The sequence below is a fragment of the Lasioglossum baleicum genome, chromosome 1 (genome assembly GCF_051020765.1).
Source record: "Lasioglossum baleicum chromosome 1, iyLasBale1, whole genome shotgun sequence".
Classification (NCBI taxonomy): Eukaryota; Metazoa; Arthropoda; class Insecta; order Hymenoptera; family Halictidae; genus Lasioglossum; species Lasioglossum baleicum.
In genome coordinates this window covers 14,856,639-14,877,187 of record NC_134929.1, presented here as the reverse complement: position 1 = coordinate 14,877,187, position 20,549 = coordinate 14,856,639, and the positions used below count along the sequence as shown (strand labels likewise).

Sequence of the window (20,549 nt, the reverse complement as noted above, 5' to 3'; positions counted from 1 at the left end):
TCGTAATTACCAATTCGTATTTTTTAAGTCAATAAAATGAGGGTACACATTACATATGCATCTATAACAGTTATATTAGTTTTGATGATGGTCTTGCCTCGATTCATTATGCAATATTTACGACTAGCTTCTTAATTTATTGTTTCATATATTATTTAAAAAATAAAATTGTGGGAGAAGGGTAATGTTAGATCAATGAATGTATATTAGTAGTTAGAATACAGCTGTTAAAAGGCAAATATTCTTTATGTACATTTAAGCTGACATAAGACGCACGTACATATATATTTAGACGTGATCTTATAAGTTAATTTAAGTACAATATATACAAAACTTAAACAATGTAGATAATACAGCTATGAAATGTACACGAATGCAGTATTTTTTTATGAAAAAAATACAAAATTGTACAACTAAATTTTCTACAGTTGAATATATATTCAAAAATATACAGGGTGTCCTAAAAGTGTCAGTGAACTTTGATAGGGGTGGTTTTTTAGGTCATTTGAAGTTTTTCGTTTACAAAAATGTTCTTTGCTGCTTTGTTAAGGAGTTATTAACGAAAAACACGGACCAATTAGAGCGCGGATACAGCGGATGGACTCTGGCTTGGCCAATGGCAGCGCGACGCTTAGTGAGTCCTGTCGCCGACTCGGAATCCGTTCACTATAGCCGCGTTCTTGTGAAATTGTATGGGATATTATATCAATTTCATATGCATAAAATTTTAAAAATGATAGAGAATGGAAATATTCTATGTTGGACGAAATGTTTAATTTCCGAGTTAAAATAGCTCTGAGTGCAAAGTGTTAATAACTGAGTAACAAAGCCGCGGAGAACATTTTCGCAAAGGAAAAAGTTACTTCAAATGGCTTCAGGAACCACCCATTTCAAGATTCTCCTATAATTTTGGGACACTCTGTATATGTGTACTCGAGAAGGTATGACTCCGGAAAACGCGAATACGTTCAAAAATTTGTAAATTCATGTGAAGAAACGTGGTCTAAATCTAATTGTAAGTACTGAACATTTTGAGTGTACTTATATTAGATCCTAATTGCATTCTAATTGTTAATTGCTACCGATAAAAACTATCGTGACTTATCAATGTAACAATACTACGAATACAGATCAAATTACATCGTATACATTATCAGAAAATACCAGATGTGTTCTTTAGCGGATTTTGTTTATCTGTAAACTACTATATAGAAAAATTCTTTTATAAACTCGTACGTAATTGTTCTCGACTCGCAATAAGTACACGTTGATGTTTGCGTAAAGAATAAATAGAAACGGCTTAATAAATATTAGTTCGTAAATTACGCGTAAATTAGCGTATTGCTTCGACTCCTGGGAGAAATGTTTTACGAAACTTGAGTCAAATGTATTGTATACAGGGTGATTCACCAGATATTACCACCTCGATTTTCGTCATCATTATTCGGAGCGAAAAATGTTTACATAAGGTTCAATGGTTTCGAGAGATGCATACTTTGGTGTTGTGAGTTTTTTTGTAGTGTAATTGTTCACATAAAAATTTGATCACCAATTATCAATGAATCGTCGTATTTTTATCGAATGTGATTGCCAAGTTAAAACATCTCGATTCCTTGGGAAATTGAACGATAGTCTGTCGCCGAAATTAACGAGCCTTCGCAAGCTTTTAACCGAGTTTCGTTTGCATTTCGATTTGTCGTGACTTGCAGAGGAAGGTTGTTCTAGATTTTATCTTCAGAAATCGTAGGATGCCTCATCGTCCTCCTTTTTACGTCTGAATGCCATCTTGTATAGTGCGCCAGCTGCACAGCCTCCAAGAATGGGTCCGACCCAGTAAACCCACAGGTTTTTCCATACACCCAGGATGACTGCAGGACCAAGTGTTCTGGCAGGATTCATACTGCTTCCCGTTACAGGTACGGCAGCCATATGAGCCACGGTGATAGTCAATCCGATCGCCATCGGAGCCCATCCTTTCGTGTCGCTTCTCTTTGGATCGGTCACTGCATGGACGACCAGAACCAAAAGGAATGTCACGATAGCTTCCATAAAAACTCCTTGACCATCGGTGACCGATGTCCCAAGCGATGTGGCACCCAGACTGTTGCTGTGTGATCCTGGAATCAACACCTGTAAAAAAGCGTTTACTTACTAGTGTAACGTCTTAGTACACACGCACGACAGTAATGGTATTTTAGAGTTATTTAAATTGAAATATCTCCTGAACTACTAATTTTTCGACATACATAGGTTAGTACTTTTTTTATAACGAATGTCCAGCTGCATCGATTGATGTATTAAAAAATACCACATTCCATTTAAAAAAATGAAGTTGACCTTCATACGTCCTTTACGCGTCCACCTACAAAAATGCTACTAATATCAGATTAATTTCTTGCATTTCTTCCTAACACCAATAGCGTCCGAGTTATTCAGGTGGCCTGTTTCTGGCGCCTCACCCTGTATACAGGATGTCCCAAAATTCCTTCAACAGCCGGAAATGGGAGGTTCCTGAGATTATTTGAAGCAACATTTTCCTTTGCAAAAATGTTATCTGTGGCTTTGTTTAGGAGTTATTAACGAAAAACACGGATCAATCAGGGCGCGACCTAGACGCCAGTTGGCACAGTCGGCCAATAGACAGTTGGCGCGCCGGGCCGACTGTGCCAACTCGCGTCTATGTCGCGCTCTGGTTGGTCCGTGTTTTTCGTTAATTACTCCTAAACAAAGCAGCGGATAACATTTTCGCAAAGGAAAATGTCGCTTCAAATGGTCTCAGGAACCTCCCATTTCCGGCTGTTGAAGGAATTTTGGGACACCCTGTATACATATTCAATTAAAAAAATTGTCTTACAATATTGAATTTGATCTACTCAATTTTCCTATAAATGCATAAAGATCCGCAGATTACTCATCACAGAGTTTTAAAGGGTTGTCAGTTGATAGGGAAAAAATTGTTTCAATACATTAAACTTGAAAACTTGACTTTTGGCCTCGAAAGGCGGGCTCTTAGTAATATAATCAAGAATAGATTGGGTTGAAAATTCCGTTTGTTTAATGTTTTAGCTAAAAATCGAACATTTTATATGGAACGACCTAATAGTAATGACGCGAATACCCAGTAGTAATTACAGATGAGGATTTAATGTTTAATCAACTTTCATATCTGATGCCTGTACGATTTACAAATGGCTGAGTGACTGGGAAATAAAATTTCTATTTCTAGTCTTTCCGTGCAGTTGTAAAATATGCGTTGTTATATGACTCTCGCACACGCAACCATTTCCGTAACGCCAATTTGTAAATGCACTTTGCTACATATCTTTTTGATAGTACGGTATATCCTGTCGCGTTTGAAAGTAATACACTTTAGTGGGCTAATGATACCATTATGACAAACGAATGGAAGATATCACGCATTTTGTCTACATACTAATTTGCTTCACTCTCGTTGATTTCTGACGCAACCAGTGCCTGTAAAGTAAACCTTGAGACCTTGACCTTGCCGAGTGCGTCAATTAACTTACGATAATTGAAAAGTACATTCTAATATAACCAGAGAGAAGAAATAGAAATGACAAGAGCACAATTTTTCCTTTCGCTTTATGCTTCTGTCACTAGTTGTCAGATGAGAGGGAGAGAACGGTCACGTGACCGGGCCGCGGAAGGGGAAGGTAGATTAGGGACATATCCTTCGCAAGATAATGTTGGGGTCTCAGAGACCCCAGCTTCAGATTTTTGAATAGAATTTTTATATGAATAAAATTAAATCTGTTTGTTTACTTTTTATCCTGTGCTATTTTTTATTCTAAAATTTATTAAAAACGAGGCTATTCATGAAATTCATTTGTCGGGGTCTCAGAGACCCCACCTTACTATTTATGTGTCATTAGTAGACAGCGGATCTTTATGCAAAATAATCTAGCCGATTTTCAACAAACTGGAGTGAAATAATATCTTTCTTAATATGTTTAACAGGCTGAAAATAATATAGTAGCTTTTTTAAATTCTTCGAATGTTTTTACTCACTTTTTTCATAAATGCATAAAATCCCCTGTCTAGTTGTTAGACCTCACCTTGCGAGGGATATGTTTTAATCTGGCGTCACTGAGAAGGCCGTATCCACGCAGTCACGTGAGGCAAGATAGGTGCAATATGAAATAGTTGATAGTGGGGAAACTGGTGCACTGATAGTAGATTTTATTTGTTCATGCTAAACATGAGTAGATCAAAAGCGAAATAGAACAGCATTTGAAGAGTTTAAAGATGGTGTTACATTATTTTCATCTGATCACAATGGTTAAGAAAAGTAATAAATCTGTATGTAGCTTCTGAGTTTTGATAAGTAATCAAATTATAACATCGATAAGATGTTATTCATTAGTGTTAAAGTACAGTTGGAATTAATTAAACATTCTCACCTTCAAGACAGCCGAACCCGCGATTGCTCCACAGCATTGGCAAACTACGTAACATATCGCTTTCAGGAAACTGCAATTTCCGCTGATAAGGAGGCCAATTGATACAGCTGGATTCACGTGACATCCTGAAACAGGACCTAAGACCTGAAAGAAAACAAGGATTTATTATTGCTTAGATACGTTTCGATATAAGACGATGGATCGGGACGAATTTCGACGTACAGTAAATATTCTATGGACGCAGGAAGGTGGTACACGTTGCATGCAAAAAATATCCTCTCCACTGCGGGGCAACGCCGCATTTATACATATTTCATTTATTGCATGAAGCTGCGCTTCGGCTCGGTCTTTGAAGCACAAGAAAATAGTGTCTCTCTACGAACTATGCAAACGAACCTCCCCGAGGTCCTTGCGTCCGTCGAATATTTACTGTATTACGAATTTTTTTAGAAAACGTGTAAAAGAAATTTTGGAATGTTTGAAAATTTAATCGAGATCACAATTTCGTGAGAATTTATTCTTGAAGATGCAAGAGTTTATAAGAGATATTGTAAATATGCACATACATAATACATTTAATGTTGTAATATGTGTATAATAAGCAAACTTCTTTTGAAAATTCTTTTGGACCAACCTTTGTGTTCGAAAAAAATTTCTGTAACAATGTATTTAATTCTTACGTTTCACGCATGCAATTCATAGAATCTGTGAATATAATGAATATTTATCCTACTTTCCAAATCCTATATTTAATAATAAAGGCTGGTTTGGTGAAATACAAACGTATTTTTCACTATTTTCCGACTGTGCTATAAATTAAACAATACTTCATATAAACGCATCAAACCGAAAAGTAAATTTAACATCAATTCAATTGAATAAAAAAGGTTTTATAAAATGTCTCACGCCATGCGCAACCAGAGCCGTAAATTTCTTGAATTGCATTCATTACACAGTTCTTATTGTTCCTGTAAGATTTTATGAAGGTAATCGTATGATTTTGAATTCACAGGAGCGAAAATTTCTTATCAGATGACCGACTGTAGTCAAAGACTAGCATGATACATTTACTATTCGTTGACTAACAGGTTACCGGTTATGTGTGTGACGCAGAAAAATAGAAAAGTTTACGTTTTAAAATTCGCTTACTGAAGCGATGACTGTTATTCTTGCAGAAATTCACTGCTTCTAATTCAAGTTTCTCAATTCCCGGACCTCGGCCCGTTGATATACGCGCCGATAAAGAGATCTTAAATTTATTTCGCGGCATGAATGATTTCTTAACAATCACGGTGGCCCACATACATTCGTGAAGAAATCAAGGTCTTAGATACGGAGGCTGTGTTCGCGGAAACGTTCAATTCTATGCTAACGCTTTCAAGGAAATGTTTTTCGGAAATGTTTCAGTGTGAGTGGCACTGATTGTGAAAAAAATTTCAAAATATACTACAATATACTTCTGATGCAGAATGAACTCTTTCTGTGTGTCAATTATAAGAAATCGGTGTCGGATAGTTTATTTCTTCTCTTAATAATCTTGGGTTTTACAGTCTTGTATTTGACTCGCATATTTTGCTCATAAATAAGCTGTAGATCTTTACACAGCACTTTGTAATTGTGTTTCAATCGTAAAATCAAATTATATTGCAATTTAATTGAATAAGAGACCAGAATTACAAATTAAATCGTAATTTAATTGAATGAATTTCGGATTACGAAATAATTTAATACAATATTAATTGAATTACTTTGTAATTATTAGACTGCGGAACTTTATGCAAAATAAAAAGTGTTTGCATTGACTGCAGGACACAGGAGCCAAATAAAAATTGTATTCTACTTTTAATTATCCTATGAAGCTGAAACTAATACGTTGATGTCCTTAAATATTTTTTGCATGACCACTACTTTAAATTACAAGTATGTACCCATTTTTGTCATGAATGCATAAAATCCGCAGTCTAATAATTATAATTCATGAAGTAATTCAATGGTAATTCGACACAACTCTGAAACGATGTTACTATCGGATAATACAGTCGTCGCCTGAAATCATTGCCGGTTAAATTCGCCGCCGGTCAAAGTCGTTGTCGGTTAAAGAGGTTGTCGGTCAAATCCGGAGTCAGTGAAATATCGTCGGTGAAAACTGTGTCGATGAGACCTGTGTCGGCGATTTCCATGGGACCCTAATAAAAGAGCGAAGGTCAGCAACGAGACAAACCGTGTTAAAAGGATAGAGGAGGAGGCGCGAGAGCCACAAAGGCTCGGCTTGGAAAATGGACAAATGTAGACAGGTCGAGGAGCAAAAGGAAGAGAAACTCGACTCGGAGGGTGTAGAGAGGGAAGTGTAAATGCTGTCTAGATCGGTGGCCGGACCAATATGAGTCCGGTAGAATCGGGCTGATGTCAGGAGGACCCGGCGGGGCCCGTCGCGGCCCAGTTCTCATGCACGTCGGCAAGGTCTTGGTTCGCCTGGGGCGATCAGAACACATGTGCGCCGACGGGTTGCCGCGATTGCATAACCCAACTTCTTGACTCGTTCGTTTTTCCTCTCTTCTTTTTCTTGTTCTTGCTCTTCTTCTTCTTCTTCTTCTTGATCGTGATCTTCTTCTTCTTCTTAGCGCGTTCTGTCGCCTTGCGCATACACACCTGTTGCAGGCTCCGGCATAAATTCCGAGCGATGCTCCGGGGCAGAGAGATCACACGCCAAGATATCGATTAATTGATTTTATTAATTATAAGATCGAGCACGAGCGACGCGTGGCGGTCCTTTTAATCCTTTCTCGCGCTGATTCAAAAGTTTCGGGGGGTTCACTTTAAAAGATATCAGGCCAGAACAGAGACATAACGACGTCTGCACTCCTCTCGTAGGTTCGTTTTCCTCTCGGAATCAGGGGACCAACGTGATCCCCCGACCTTGTGCCGAATGAAGAGCCTTATCCCGGAGCGATTTTAATTATTACGCAGGTCCCATGGGCACGCCTAACAGTCGGAGATCGGCGCTTGGGCACCGGGTTCGCGAGCGCCTACAATGGGGAAAGTGTTGCTGCTCTTTTCATCTCCGTGGCCGGCCTTCGTACCCGCTTCGCTCGCTTGTTCCAAGAAAAGCAATAAACGAAGCCCGACTTTTATTCCCCGGCGTCCCGCGCCTCGATAAAACTTTTCGACCGTGTACACATCGTCGTCCTCTGCCCTGGCCTCCCGCAACCGTTCCCCAGTCTTATCTCCAGTTAATCTTGAATTATTAATTCTGCTAAATGTCTAGATACCTTGCGCGATTGGATTCGCAGGTGGTGAAACCAACCTCGAAGAACGGGCACGCGCTGGCGATCGTTCCTCGTCGAAGATACCTACCAGCGGAACGACCAAGGACAATCACTAGACAATTGTCTTCGTTGCTTTCGATTTTTTGGGAGAACTATCTGCGAAGATGAATTTTATGAAGGGTTTTTTTTTATGAAGGGTTAAAACCCTTAGCGCTCGAATGGCGATTCCGACAGAGAGAGGCGCCACTAATTGTACCATTACTCAAAATATTGTTTACATTATTAAATATGTCGGTATCTAATCAATCAGGAAACATTTAGGTATTGTATGAGGTATTTTACCAATTTCATATCCATGAAATTTCAAAAAAATCATGGAGAATGGAAATATTCTAAGTCGGAAGAAATGCTTCTAATTAGACTGCGGGTTTTAATGCAAAATAAAAATTGTCTGCACCATTTGCAAGACACTAGAGTCAGATAAACGTTTAATTCTTACTTTAATAGTTTTCACAAGCTGATAACATTACAGTTAGGAGCAAAACTGATTACTAGACTGCTGATTTTTATGCGTTTATAGCAAAATTGATTAATACATATTTGTCATAAATGCATAAAATCCGCCGTCCAATTTTATAATATATAACCTTGTTTTGTCTGCATTCTTCGAGAAAATAAAATTGCTTTTCTCTACAAGTTAAATATAGCACAAGCGAGTTCTACGTAATTTCAAAGTATCGTAAAATCTCGAGTTAGTGCCATAGACTTTGTGCCTTCGGGCTTCTGTGACCCAAAGCCTCCGGATATGTTTGCTGCACGCAAGTATGCTCCCATTCGCTTAAATGAATTACGGATCTTAGAGATTCATTGTGAAGTTGTACGTGCCGTGTTGGATGAAAGTTAATTAATTACACGTGTCAAGGATTGACAAACAGAAATATCTTACGTGGATGTGTATAACATAAATCGAATATTGAGAAAACATTATATTTATTTTATATTTGTGAAACATATTAATCTTCATTTACTTTCACGGATTATGCAAAATGTAAACAAATTCTTAGAAAGTGGGACCAAATAAAATCCTATTTTCATTGGTAATAGCATTTATAGAGTAAAAATAAATAAAAATCGTACTAAATTCTGTCGAATTTAATACTCCAGTATTTTTTAGTGACGGTAAATGAATGCACTATTAAAAATTGTATAAAAAAAACTTTTTAAAAACCACGCTTATATTAAAATGCACTAAGAAGGAGAAAATAATTTTTTCCATCAAGTTAAATGATTAATAATATTTTTCCCCAAAATTTTAAGCAGTTCAAAATTTCTTCTGTTATAAAATTAGTGTCGGAATAGATAAAAAAATTTAATATAAATTTAAATAAAATCATGACACTAGTGACTATAAAAATAAAAGTGTGGAGCACCCACAAAAATTACGTCAATATAGTTTAGCGTTCCACGCTTTTATTTTTAGTCACTAATGCAATGATTTTATTTAAATTTATATTAAATTTTTCTATCTATCCCGACACTAATTTTACAACAGAAAAATATTATTAATCATTTAGCTGGATTCGGTATTTTACAGAGAACCAGGAAAAAAAATATTTTCTTCTTTTTAGTGCATTTTAATATAAGCGTGGTTTTTTAAAAGTTTTTTTTTATATATTTTATTTTCTACTTTCATTGTGTCATCGGAAGTAGGTGTGTATACAAAATTTCAGCAAGATTGGACTATGGGAAGAAGTTTAAAATTCGATTACAAAATTTGACGCATACAACAATACGGCAAGTTAATATAAGCGTGGTAATAATAAAAATGGAAAAAGCTCAAAAATGGAGATGGCAGTCCTATAATGTAAATGATGAAGATGGCGACACTCGTGATTATTTAACGTTACTGTTAAAAATCGGATATTAATAAAAATAATTGTTTAAATGGCTGTGTAACGTAACGCCCTAGCCGAAAAAGGGAGTGTGTGGAAATTTTCGCAACTAACAAGCATTGATTTCCAGATATTATCACAGAAACCAAATTCGCGGTTGTAAAATCCACAGACAATGGCGTTGTCTCGCACTGCGCCCGCATAATTAGGGTGCACGGGTTGCACACGGGCCGCAAGGTTCACGTATGTACGATCACGCGGGACAATGATCTTTCGCTCATGGATCACGTTGCACAACATCCCGAGACAAGGGAGCGGTCTCTCATAGGCCTCCCAAAAGACCTCCAAGCAAGATGACTCTAATATTTGCCGAAGGATACACGCTTCTTACGACAAGATCGATTTTATCACGAATTTCGTGAACAATTAAAGTAATTGACGACAATGTTGTACGAATATTCAGTAGTTTGTAAGATGTTACATACAAGAGTGTCTCAATTATAGCGGCCACTTGAAATATTTACGTAGTTTTCAATAAAAATTCGTAGAATTGAATGATCGGTTTAATTAAAGTTTAATCAAAGTTCCATTCTTTTATTAGACTGTGAATTTTTATATTAAATAAAAATTTCCTCACTTGATTGTAAAAATGTATTTTCCTTTTAATCATTTTAGTAAATCGAAAATTCTGTAACAAAATGTGGAACCAATTCATTTTTGGCATAAGTGCATAAAATCCGCAGTCTACTAATTATTATATTAATGAATTTTTACGTTTCTACGTTGGTTTTCACGTTGTTTATTATCTACTTTAGTATTAATGTCTAATATTATTATCCTCTTTAATATTAATGTTTTCTTTCAATCTTTTCTGAAACGAACGTAATGAACAAGTTTAATTTTGATCACACACTATGCATGTACGAATAATACCATGTTCATTATTGCTACTAATCTTTTCCTTTTTCCACCTCTTATTCTTCTTATATATAATATAATTCACAATTACAAAATCGAATTAAATTCACAATTAAAATCGAATTATATTGTAATTTAATCGAATAAGAGGCCAGAATTACAAATTACACTGTAATTTAATGAATGAAGCACTGAATTTCGAATAATTCGGGAAGTAATTCAATTGTAATTCAACACAACTCTGGTGGTAGGGGTGCCGACTTGAAGCTTGTCGCGAAGGGTTTTCTTTGGGAGCTCTATTGAAGGGTGTCAACAAAAATCAATTTAGTTTGGTCATCAGTTTTGGCAAACTCATCTGGTTATATCCTTTGTGCAATACATTCAGATAATCTTCTACTGATGAAACGATACGTGTTATCAGTAGAAAAATTAATCGTAGTCACCGTCTAGTCATCTCCGGAATTTCGAGTACTCGACAAGCTGTGAAATTTGATTTTTTCGATAACAAGGCGCCGGGTAGAGATAATCAAGATTCAAATTTCGTCTCGCACCTGAAGCATCATATCGCGAATTACACTGCACCGTAATTTATAGGAGTTGAATTTACGAAAGTGTATCAATATTTTGGACACTGGAATCATTCCCAATGTTATTTCCATTTATGTTCGCGTCACGGTTATGCAACATTACGTCTTTATCTTTAACGATTCCCCGCTCGTTTGCTACAAATGACGCATAATGCAGGGCTCGAAACGTAGCATTTGCATACGAATGATTGACGACGAGTGTGCGCCTTTCTTTATTTATTCAGTTAATTCTTCTGTACCCTTTGTTCATTTTTATGTTAGGTCTTTCTTTTTTACTCTCTTTATGCGGTCTCAATGCGTCTACGAGTACGTCTCAATGTCATTGTACGAAAGAAAAGAGCAACATTGAAAAGAATATCTGAATTAAAATTGCTTTGAATAGTAGACAGTGTACCACAGTAATATTTTTGCAGAAGTTCGAACAATTAATTTACTACATAACATTAATAAGAAATTTTGAATGTTCCTACTTCGATATTTCTCCATGCTTCTTGTAGATGTTGTCAAAGATGTTCCTTCAGAATAGTGCATTCCAAACATTGTCTTACACTGGGTGTATAAACTATACAACAGCATTATGGACATAAGAAAATGCTGAAATCTGTTTAGAAATACATATTGGGTTGGAAAGAAAGTTCGTAGCGTTTTCAAATTAAGAATCGAAGATAAAATTAAGGTATTTATCCATATGTTTATTCAATAACTCGAGAAGTTACCTCGAAAATAGCAAAAAGCAGTAGAACAGAACGGAAAATATGTTATTAAATAAATCTATGAAAAAATATATAAAAAAAACTTGGAGGGTGGATCGCTGAACGCGATGACGTACTACCGAGTGTCGCGCGACGAGGTGTGACGGTTAATATTGAAATCTTTTTTTCTCCTGAACGCACAGTTTTTTCTTTAATTTGTTTTTTAATATTGCATTGTCATCCAGTTCTGAGCTATGTTTAAAGTTTCAAGTCTCTAGCTCATCGGGAAGCGGTTTAAAATTCGATTACATGATTTGACGCATACAACAACAACAACGACGACAACTCGGCAAGCTAATATAAGCGTGGTAACAAATCTCTGAATTTTAGCTTTCAATTTTAATTTACAAACGCTACGAACGTTCGTTCCAACCCAATATTATTCAACTATTGGGTTGGCAAGAAAGTCATTTCGGTAGTTTAAGGTGAAATAACATCCAATTTTTTACTCAAGCAATGAAGTTTAATTGATAAAATATTTTCCATTTTGATCGATGATCTTTTGCCATCTTTCCGATAGCTTCATAATTCCGCGCTCATAAAACTTCTGAAAAAATTTAGTTCTATTTCACTTTAAAGTACCGAAATTACTTTCTTGCCAACCCAATAGTTAATATTTGATCGATATATTTTCGATTTTTACAAATATCAGCGAGTGGTTCCAAACTTTTGGCCGGTAGTGTATAATTCGTGAGTGATCGGCACATTTAGCGTTAAAAGTTGGTGGACTTTAAAAATGCCACGGAGCGGTACCGGGGAAAGGGATCTCGATGAGAAAAGCAGATTGTACGAAAAGACCTCGGCCGAGCCAAAAGAAAATATGGCGGGCGTCGCTCGCAAAACTGTCGCGTCCCGTCGATACGCGAGATTATAAATACTCATATCCGCGCTGCAAGCTGTCAGAAAATAAAGTATCAAAAGAAACAGAACAAGAGTCATACTAGTTGATCTGAGGTTCGAGGCGAATCAGTGTTCTCGAGTAGGTTATTGGAGCCTTCGGGGCAGAATTGCACCATCCCGAGAGTTAGACCCCCTTGGGCGAATCACCGGCCTTATTTACCCTTCTACCAACGTGCCGGCAGCTCTCTGAAATCAACGAACGTGTCACGTGTAAAGGGGATACACGCATATGCATACGTAACGCACCGCACACGTGCGCAACGGACGCGCAAAAATCCGTGATTTCGTTCCTCGTTATCGGTCTTTGTTTGCCGTCACGTCCTCGCGGATGAAGCTCCACTACCGAGCTCGCTTTGTTTGAAATATTAGACGGTGAACTCACTTCGATAAAAAAAATTGTTTAAAAAGGCTGTGCATATGTATCTTTTGTAGCAAGAAGTTGACAGTCTCTCTAAACAATTTTTCCGTACATTTACTGCCACATAAGTTATTTATACACAGTACACAGTATACAGTCTTCTTAAATAGTTTTTTGATCGCGTTATACTGATGGGACCAGAGGTGGGCATTATTTGGCGAAACAAATATTTCAAATACTATTTAATATTTTCGATTTTATTTTGCTGAAAAACAATAGTATTTTAAATAAGATATACAATTTCGAAAATAAAATATTTCAATTTTAACAATCTGAAACACAAAATAAAATGTTTTACTTTTTGCATTGTTATAATACTCTGAGAAACTGCATAAACACACATATGCGGTTTATACACTCCTAAATGCACTGAATCCGAACCATTATTTTCAGCAATAATATTTATAATTAAAATTAAAAATAAAGACAAAATACAAATTTTTGCAATATATTCTGCAAATAAAATACTATTTTCAAAAATTACTGCCTGTCTGAAATAATTATTTCATTTTAAAGAATTACTTCATCAAATAAGGTATTTTATTTTCAAAGTTGTACACACGTATTAATATAAATAGGATTATTTATTATTTATTATTTAAAATACTATTTTCCCCAGCTTTGGATGGGACATACTTTGATCTAATGTAGAAGTACGTGATTAAAACTTGTACGTACACTTATTATACTTGCTGTCAGTGTGACATGGATTAAAAGATAGAATTACAAGCTGCTATTCCCTAATTTAGATCTAAATCGATAAAAAAAAAATGCAATTTCTTGCTAAACAATATGCAATTAAAAAAGGGGGATGTCTAATAAATAATGTATGTTATTAGTAGACTGCGGATCATTATGCAAAATAATAATGATCTGCATCGATTGCAAGCAATAGAAACGAAATTGAATGTTATTTCTTCCCTTAATAATTTGAATAGAGGAGAAATCATATATTGACTTCTTCGATTTCTAAAATTTTTCGACAATTTTCAATTTCATCTTCTCAATTTTGCTATAAATGCATCAAGATCCGCAGTCTAGTTATCAGTTTCCTTTAAACCGAAATCAAATTCCCTTTGGTTTTGTTAATCATTGGACATAAATTTTCTCCTGTTTTAGGAAATTACGATCTACAGAAAAGCTCTAATCACTGAAATCGTAAAATCAATCGTAGAGTAAGGGGTTAGTGTTTAAGTGCCTTGAGAGCTCAAACTTTACACAGATTTTATTGTAATTATTCGGAACAATCCTGGAGAGTGTCGTGAAAGAAATTTGGAAAGAAAACAAGAGTGAATAAGAGCTACCCAAATGCACATCCTTCCATAAAATTATTTTGCAATAGAAGCTACAACATCGAGTACAAGATCGACTATAGATCAATAGATCCTATAGATCCACTCAACGCTGATGGAATCGCAAGGAGCGATCGACAGAGCAGACAAGAAACAAATTTCTCAGCTTCTATCGGCACGTAAAATCGCGTTGCGTCAACCCGTGACCGAACGTACCTTCTTTCTTGAACGAATTATGCTAGAGACTCATTCATTGTGTAACAGACGTTGGCGAACCAGTTCCGTCCTAAATTCGCGTAATGACAGGTTTCGCGGGGAACTCTTTGTCAGTCATTCAGATTCGCGTTTACTCGATCAGTCCCGAGTCTGAATGATCCTTTATTTTTTAAATGTTAATGAATGCGGAGGCATGCCGGCTTGAGAGAGTTGACCGCGTGTTCCCGAGAAAGAGCCGAGGCGAGCCCGTGCTTCATGCCTTCCGGTGATGATCGTCATCCAGCGACAGGCAGTCTAGTTGCTAAACTAGACGCGCCAAAAAAGAATCAGGCTGGCCGAATCGCCGATTCGGTGAACCCGTCTACCTTCCACGTGCTAGCCTACCTACGCCTCGTTAAGCAATCATGGCCAGGTCACCGTTCGGCTCTTTTCATTTCGTTGATGATCGCACGTGGATCGTTGATCGCGTTTCTCGCCGGAGTTCTCCATTTAACCCTTTGCTTTACGATTTATTTTACGATTTCAGTGATTAGAACTTTCTTGTAGTTCGTATACTTTCGTAAAAAAGGAGAAAATTTATGTCTATTGTATGCTTATATATTCTGTACATTAACTAATATACTTACAGTGCTGTGAATAATTATAAACTCACACTTATTTCCTGTATTTTTTCGTTATTATTTCCGAGAATCCACTAAGTAAGTTTTACTACATTGATGATGAGGCAGTACGACCTTTTCTATGTTAACAGTCTCTTGCTATCTCTTCTTCGTGCAATGTAGTAGCTGAATGTTTCAAAACAAGGAGATTTGAGCTGTGAATATTTATAAACTCAGTCGCTGTGCATAACTCATTCAGAACGTTTCTGGAGTTTTGTCGGAACTTCTTAGTGATAGTAATATCACAGCAAGTCTCTAAAAGTATTTTTTTAAGGATCACTGAAACAATTCTGTACTATATACACTATGCCGCGTGGCACGCAATTCAGTGATGTAGGAAAACAACGAATAATCGATATGAAGATCTGTAGGAAAAGTCAATGACAAATTGCGAGTATAATTAACAGATCCCAAAGTGTAGTTAAAAATTTCGAAACATTTAAATATTGTATGAGGTGTTATATCAATTTCGTATTCATACAAAGAAAAGAAGTAATATTGTAGAATGGAATTATTCTAGGTCGGAAGAAATGTTTAATTTTCGAGTTGAAGTAGTTCCGAGTGCAAAAGGTTAACTGTCTCGTAAACCACACGAAAAGCATAATTAATTAACTGAAAATACAGTAAATACGGTAAAAACGTGAAAGAAGTAAATCCGACTAAAAAGCATTATAATGTTCGGTTGCGTTCGATTCGGACACTGAATAATTTCTACACGGCCGCTTATCAACGCAACAAATTAATTCCCAATTTGCTAATCGAGAAAAAAAAACAGAACGCCACGGATGAGTGAACGAACGATAGCGAGAGTAATGGAATCAGTCCGTTCGTGAAACTCCGCTCGACACGGTAATTTACCGAGGTGAATGGAAACCCCCGTGTCCCCCTTCTCCGTTCCACCTGGATACCGGACAGTTCTTATGGGACGAGAAAAGAACATGATTACTTTTATCCATTCAATGAAATCAGATAAATGCGAGGTGGCAAATAATTTATCACGCGACCGTACGCGGGAGCCGTGAGTTTTAGTAAATCGTTCTCGGTTAATTTGATATTGTAATATTATCGTTGACGCGATTATCATTCGCGTACTCTGATATGATCATTTTCTCAACACCAGCATGTGCTTGTTAGTAGACTGCGGATTTTTATGCACAATAAAAAATTGCATGTACATATTACATGCAGGATGCAGGAGCTCCATATACATTAACTTTCTTTTTTAATAATTTTAATGTGTTGGAAATAGTGCACAATGGTATTTTTAAATACTTCCTACGTTTTTATAATTTTGTATTTGATCCACTGTGATCTACTGTAAGTATACAAAATCTGTGGTCTATTTATGACATTTTAATGATGTGCAAAGTTAGGCGAATTTACGTGCAGTGACACGTGAATGAAAAATGGAAGTTTCGCGCACGTCAGGAATCGTAATGAAAAACACTTAAGGTCGAATGTAAAAATATGTATAACAAGTATATGAACGTATTTAGACTAATTAACGCACGGAAACGCAAGGGACAACACTATAGTTATAAATATATACATAAAATGTAAATATAATAACTAGACTGCGGATGTTTATGCAATTTGCAATTTTTGTAAACGAATTTTAAGAAAGTGGAATATCGAATTAAATTCCATTTTCAGTGGTAGTAAACTTTATAGATTTCAAGTAAATAATAATCGTACTAAATTCAGAAGCCATGAATGCATAAAAATCCGCTGTCTAATAATAACATTTGTAAGCTCTCATTGTATATATTTCGTATTAAGAATGAATATACGTATGATACAATACGTATGCATACGTATACGTATTCATTCTTAATACGTAACATAAAAATGAGAACGTATGAATAATTCGTATGATGAACGAATGCCACAACAAACAAGGTTCTATAATAGAACGAATTAATTAATTACAAGATACACTGCCGTATCCAATTACTAACTCAATTCATTGATTAAATTTTCGGCTATCCAGCAAAAGACCGATAGCACGCTCCTTGTATCTTTTAGTGGCGCCGCGCCACTTTCATAATTGCTGGCACACATGTAACGCGAGGAAGCGAGCACGTAATAATTTGGTATTGACAAGGCTCGGAAGCTTCCTTCTAGTAAATAATTACGTAAAGAGCAGTTGACTTACGTGCGCCAGACTCGCAACAGCAAGGCCAAAGGTGAACGCGATGTGCACCACTGTGGGTGGATTGTCGACGGACCATCTGATGCAGGAGGCGCAACCGATCAACACCAGGAGGAATGTTCCCAGAGCTTCGGCAAACATCATCACCAGAAAATCAACCTTCGTCACCTCGTCGATGCCGACGAAATCTTTCGCACCTGGACAGGGCAGAAAATAAAATGACACATGTGTTGAGAGGTTAACAATCTTCATCAAAATAAAAAAAAAAACGTGTTCCGGAATACTCTCACAATTTTATTTGGAAATGCGTAAAATTGCTGGATTTATAGTGGTATCGCAAATAATAAATTATTTACTTGGGTTATCATCTTCAAAAATGGTATTTGTTTTAGGCTTTCATTTTCAATTTTTCGTTCTTATATCGGTATTTATTTTAGGTTTTCTATTTTCACAAAAATTTTATTTATGTATTCAAAGCTAAGAATAAATTACGAATGTTTTGCTTTTATAATTCGATTGCAAATTGTCATGCATGTAAAATACAAGGATACACTGATTAAAGTTAAGTGATATTTTTTCCTATAAGGAATTTTTTTTAATCGGCGAAATTAATTGTACATTTATCGTTGTTTTTAAAAGGTGTTCTATCAGAATGGAAATTTGCATAAAGATTCTCTGACTAATGCGACGCAGCGTAATAAAAAAACATACCAATACTGTGCTCGTTCGACCGCATGATCGAACTTCTATGGCGCGATACACACCTGACTCTTTCTCACTCACGCCCGAATAGCGTTTCACTTCGGAGCGTGACGGATCAGACTCATTCACTGCCCAACAAAAATTGTGTACGCGGTGCGCCTAAAGAAGTTTTCACTTCGATAATCACTTGAACACAGAATTAATTCTAATAACAATTAAGGTAAATAATCTTGATGTCTATCGAATTATGCAACACGGAAACATTACGCACCATGTAACGATCCTTGCTTTATGACGTATACTTTCTGCATTCCGGTAATAACTGACGTGGTTGACAAGGTCAGAAGGGTCGCTCGGAGATAACCAAAAGTGCGTGTGTACACTTTGACTTTCGCGTATACATATTATGAAGCCGCGGTCGGACCCTTGCGACCGATTATCGCCAAAGATCGGCAATTGCCCCGAATTGGGATCAGCGCGCCCAAAGACGCACTACATACCAATTAAATCATTAAGTACCTGAATTCTATTGAGTTTAATGAGAGGTATCGCAATATTAAAAAAACCAATACTACTTTCCATTTTAAAAAATATTGAGGGTCCCCTTCCGTCCCAGAAATGTTTTATTTCCTTGAAAAGGGTGATTCCTAAGGTCACTTGCAATAACTTTTTCCTTTACCGAAAACGTATTTATTAACGAAAAACACGGACCAATCAGAGCGCGGCTACTGCGGACGGTTTTCGGCTCGACCAACGCTACGCCTCGCTCAGATGTAGCCGTGCTTTGATTGGTCGGTCTTTTTCATTGATAACTCCTTAACGAAGCCGCGGCGAACATTTTTGTAAAGGAGAAAGTTACTTCGAATGACGTCGGGAATCACCCCTTCCAAGGAAGCACAACATTTTTGGGACATTCTGTATTTTAATACTTGTCTTAAATTGTATTCATATCATAAATAATATAACGATTATTATATTTTGTTACAAATATCGCATATTAAATATTCTGATGTACGAACTAAATTAATATTGTTCACTTTAACACTGTTTCCGTTTATTTTCCTTCTCTCTCTATGAATTTTATTTTATTAATTGTGCCTGTAACGAAGAAGGACACTCATTCTTTTTTTCATGATGGATCCCGGTAATTCTCATCTATTTCTATTCTTATCAGTCATCTAATACCAATACATTGCAGACTGTATTGCAAATTTTCAAAATTACTGGGTTCTGTATGGCCAGCCGTGTATATTAGCACAGCTGGAGTTTCTTCGGGTTCGTAATATACGAGTATGGTGTTGTTCTAATGACTAACATGATGATTAGTGTTATGTAGGCCTTCTTCTGCTTCCATATTTCTTTTTAATTGCGCAGCTAACGAAGAATGTTTCCTGATTCGTATTTCGTTCTCGAATGTTGTTGTCTATTGCTTTTCTGGATTATACAAACTTGTTCGCATCAATTCCAAGAAGCGAAAGCTGAATCGGGATTTATTTCTTCATTTATAATAATTTCAACTTTATATAATTCAATAAAAATATCTCTTCTACTTCAATTTAAATATAATAGTTTCAAGAACGAAATAAAATTTTTTTGCTGCCTTCAAATCCCTAGTTAATATATTTAGCTAAATTCAGCCAAAAAATATTTTAAATAAATACTAATTTCTGTATTAGAAAAGATAATATATTTGCTTTATAATCACACGCATTGTATTAAATGTGTAATCTTAAATCATGAAAATTGCAACATCTTTTTATTACCTGACAGCTATAAACATTATAGTTAAGACAAGAATTAGAAAAACTGTAATTTTATATCGTGATGGTTAAATAAATAATTGAAGAAGTTTGTTGAATACTACAACAAATATTAATCGATATCATATATCAATATCATACACTTAAAGTCAATGTTGCCACAATAATTAGAAAAACTATGATTTCATACATTAAAAAAAACGAGATGAATTTATAAATACTGTTACATTATTTTTAACCTATTAAATATATTTAGGCAGTAAATAAATTTCTATTTCATTCCAGTATGTTGCCAGTATTTTAGATATTAGTAATGGGCGGGTACTCGAGTCGTCAAAAGCTGAACCGAGGCTTGAGTACATAGATATTTATGTTTCGGTTTTCGGTTTCCATAAGCTGTGTCATTATTGGTTGTACAACCAAGTGACATCTTTATCAATATTTAAAATCAATGTTAGGGAATACACGGATAGTATCGAATGGAATGATAAGGTATCATGTGTACTAATCCCGAATTCTTTTTTAATTAATCCTATTATCATGCAACAGATTTGATTCTATAGCGAGATTAACGACGCCAAGCTACAAATGATTATTGTTAGACAATACACGTG

At 36.0% G+C, this 20,549-nt stretch overlaps 1 protein-coding gene across 3 annotated transcripts in view; it reads right to left on the bottom strand.

Moving 5' to 3' along the window:
• Nucleotides 1-3: 3 nt before the first annotated feature.
• LOC143214431 (aquaporin AQPAe.a) overlaps nucleotides 4-20,549 on the bottom strand; it is a 47,355-nt gene continuing 26,809 nt past the window's right edge. For all 3 annotated transcript variants that reach the window (XM_076435496.1, XM_076435505.1, XM_076435514.1), the window contains 3 exons: nucleotides 17,477-17,670; nucleotides 4,422-4,565; nucleotides 4-2,130 (listed from right to left, as the gene is read on the bottom strand). In XM_076435496.1, coding sequence (XP_076291611.1) covers nucleotides 1,735-2,130; nucleotides 4,422-4,565; nucleotides 17,477-17,670 — 734 coding nt within the window. In that variant the 3' untranslated portion in view covers nucleotides 4-1,734. The remainder of the gene's footprint in view (nucleotides 2,131-4,421; nucleotides 4,566-17,476; nucleotides 17,671-20,549) is intronic.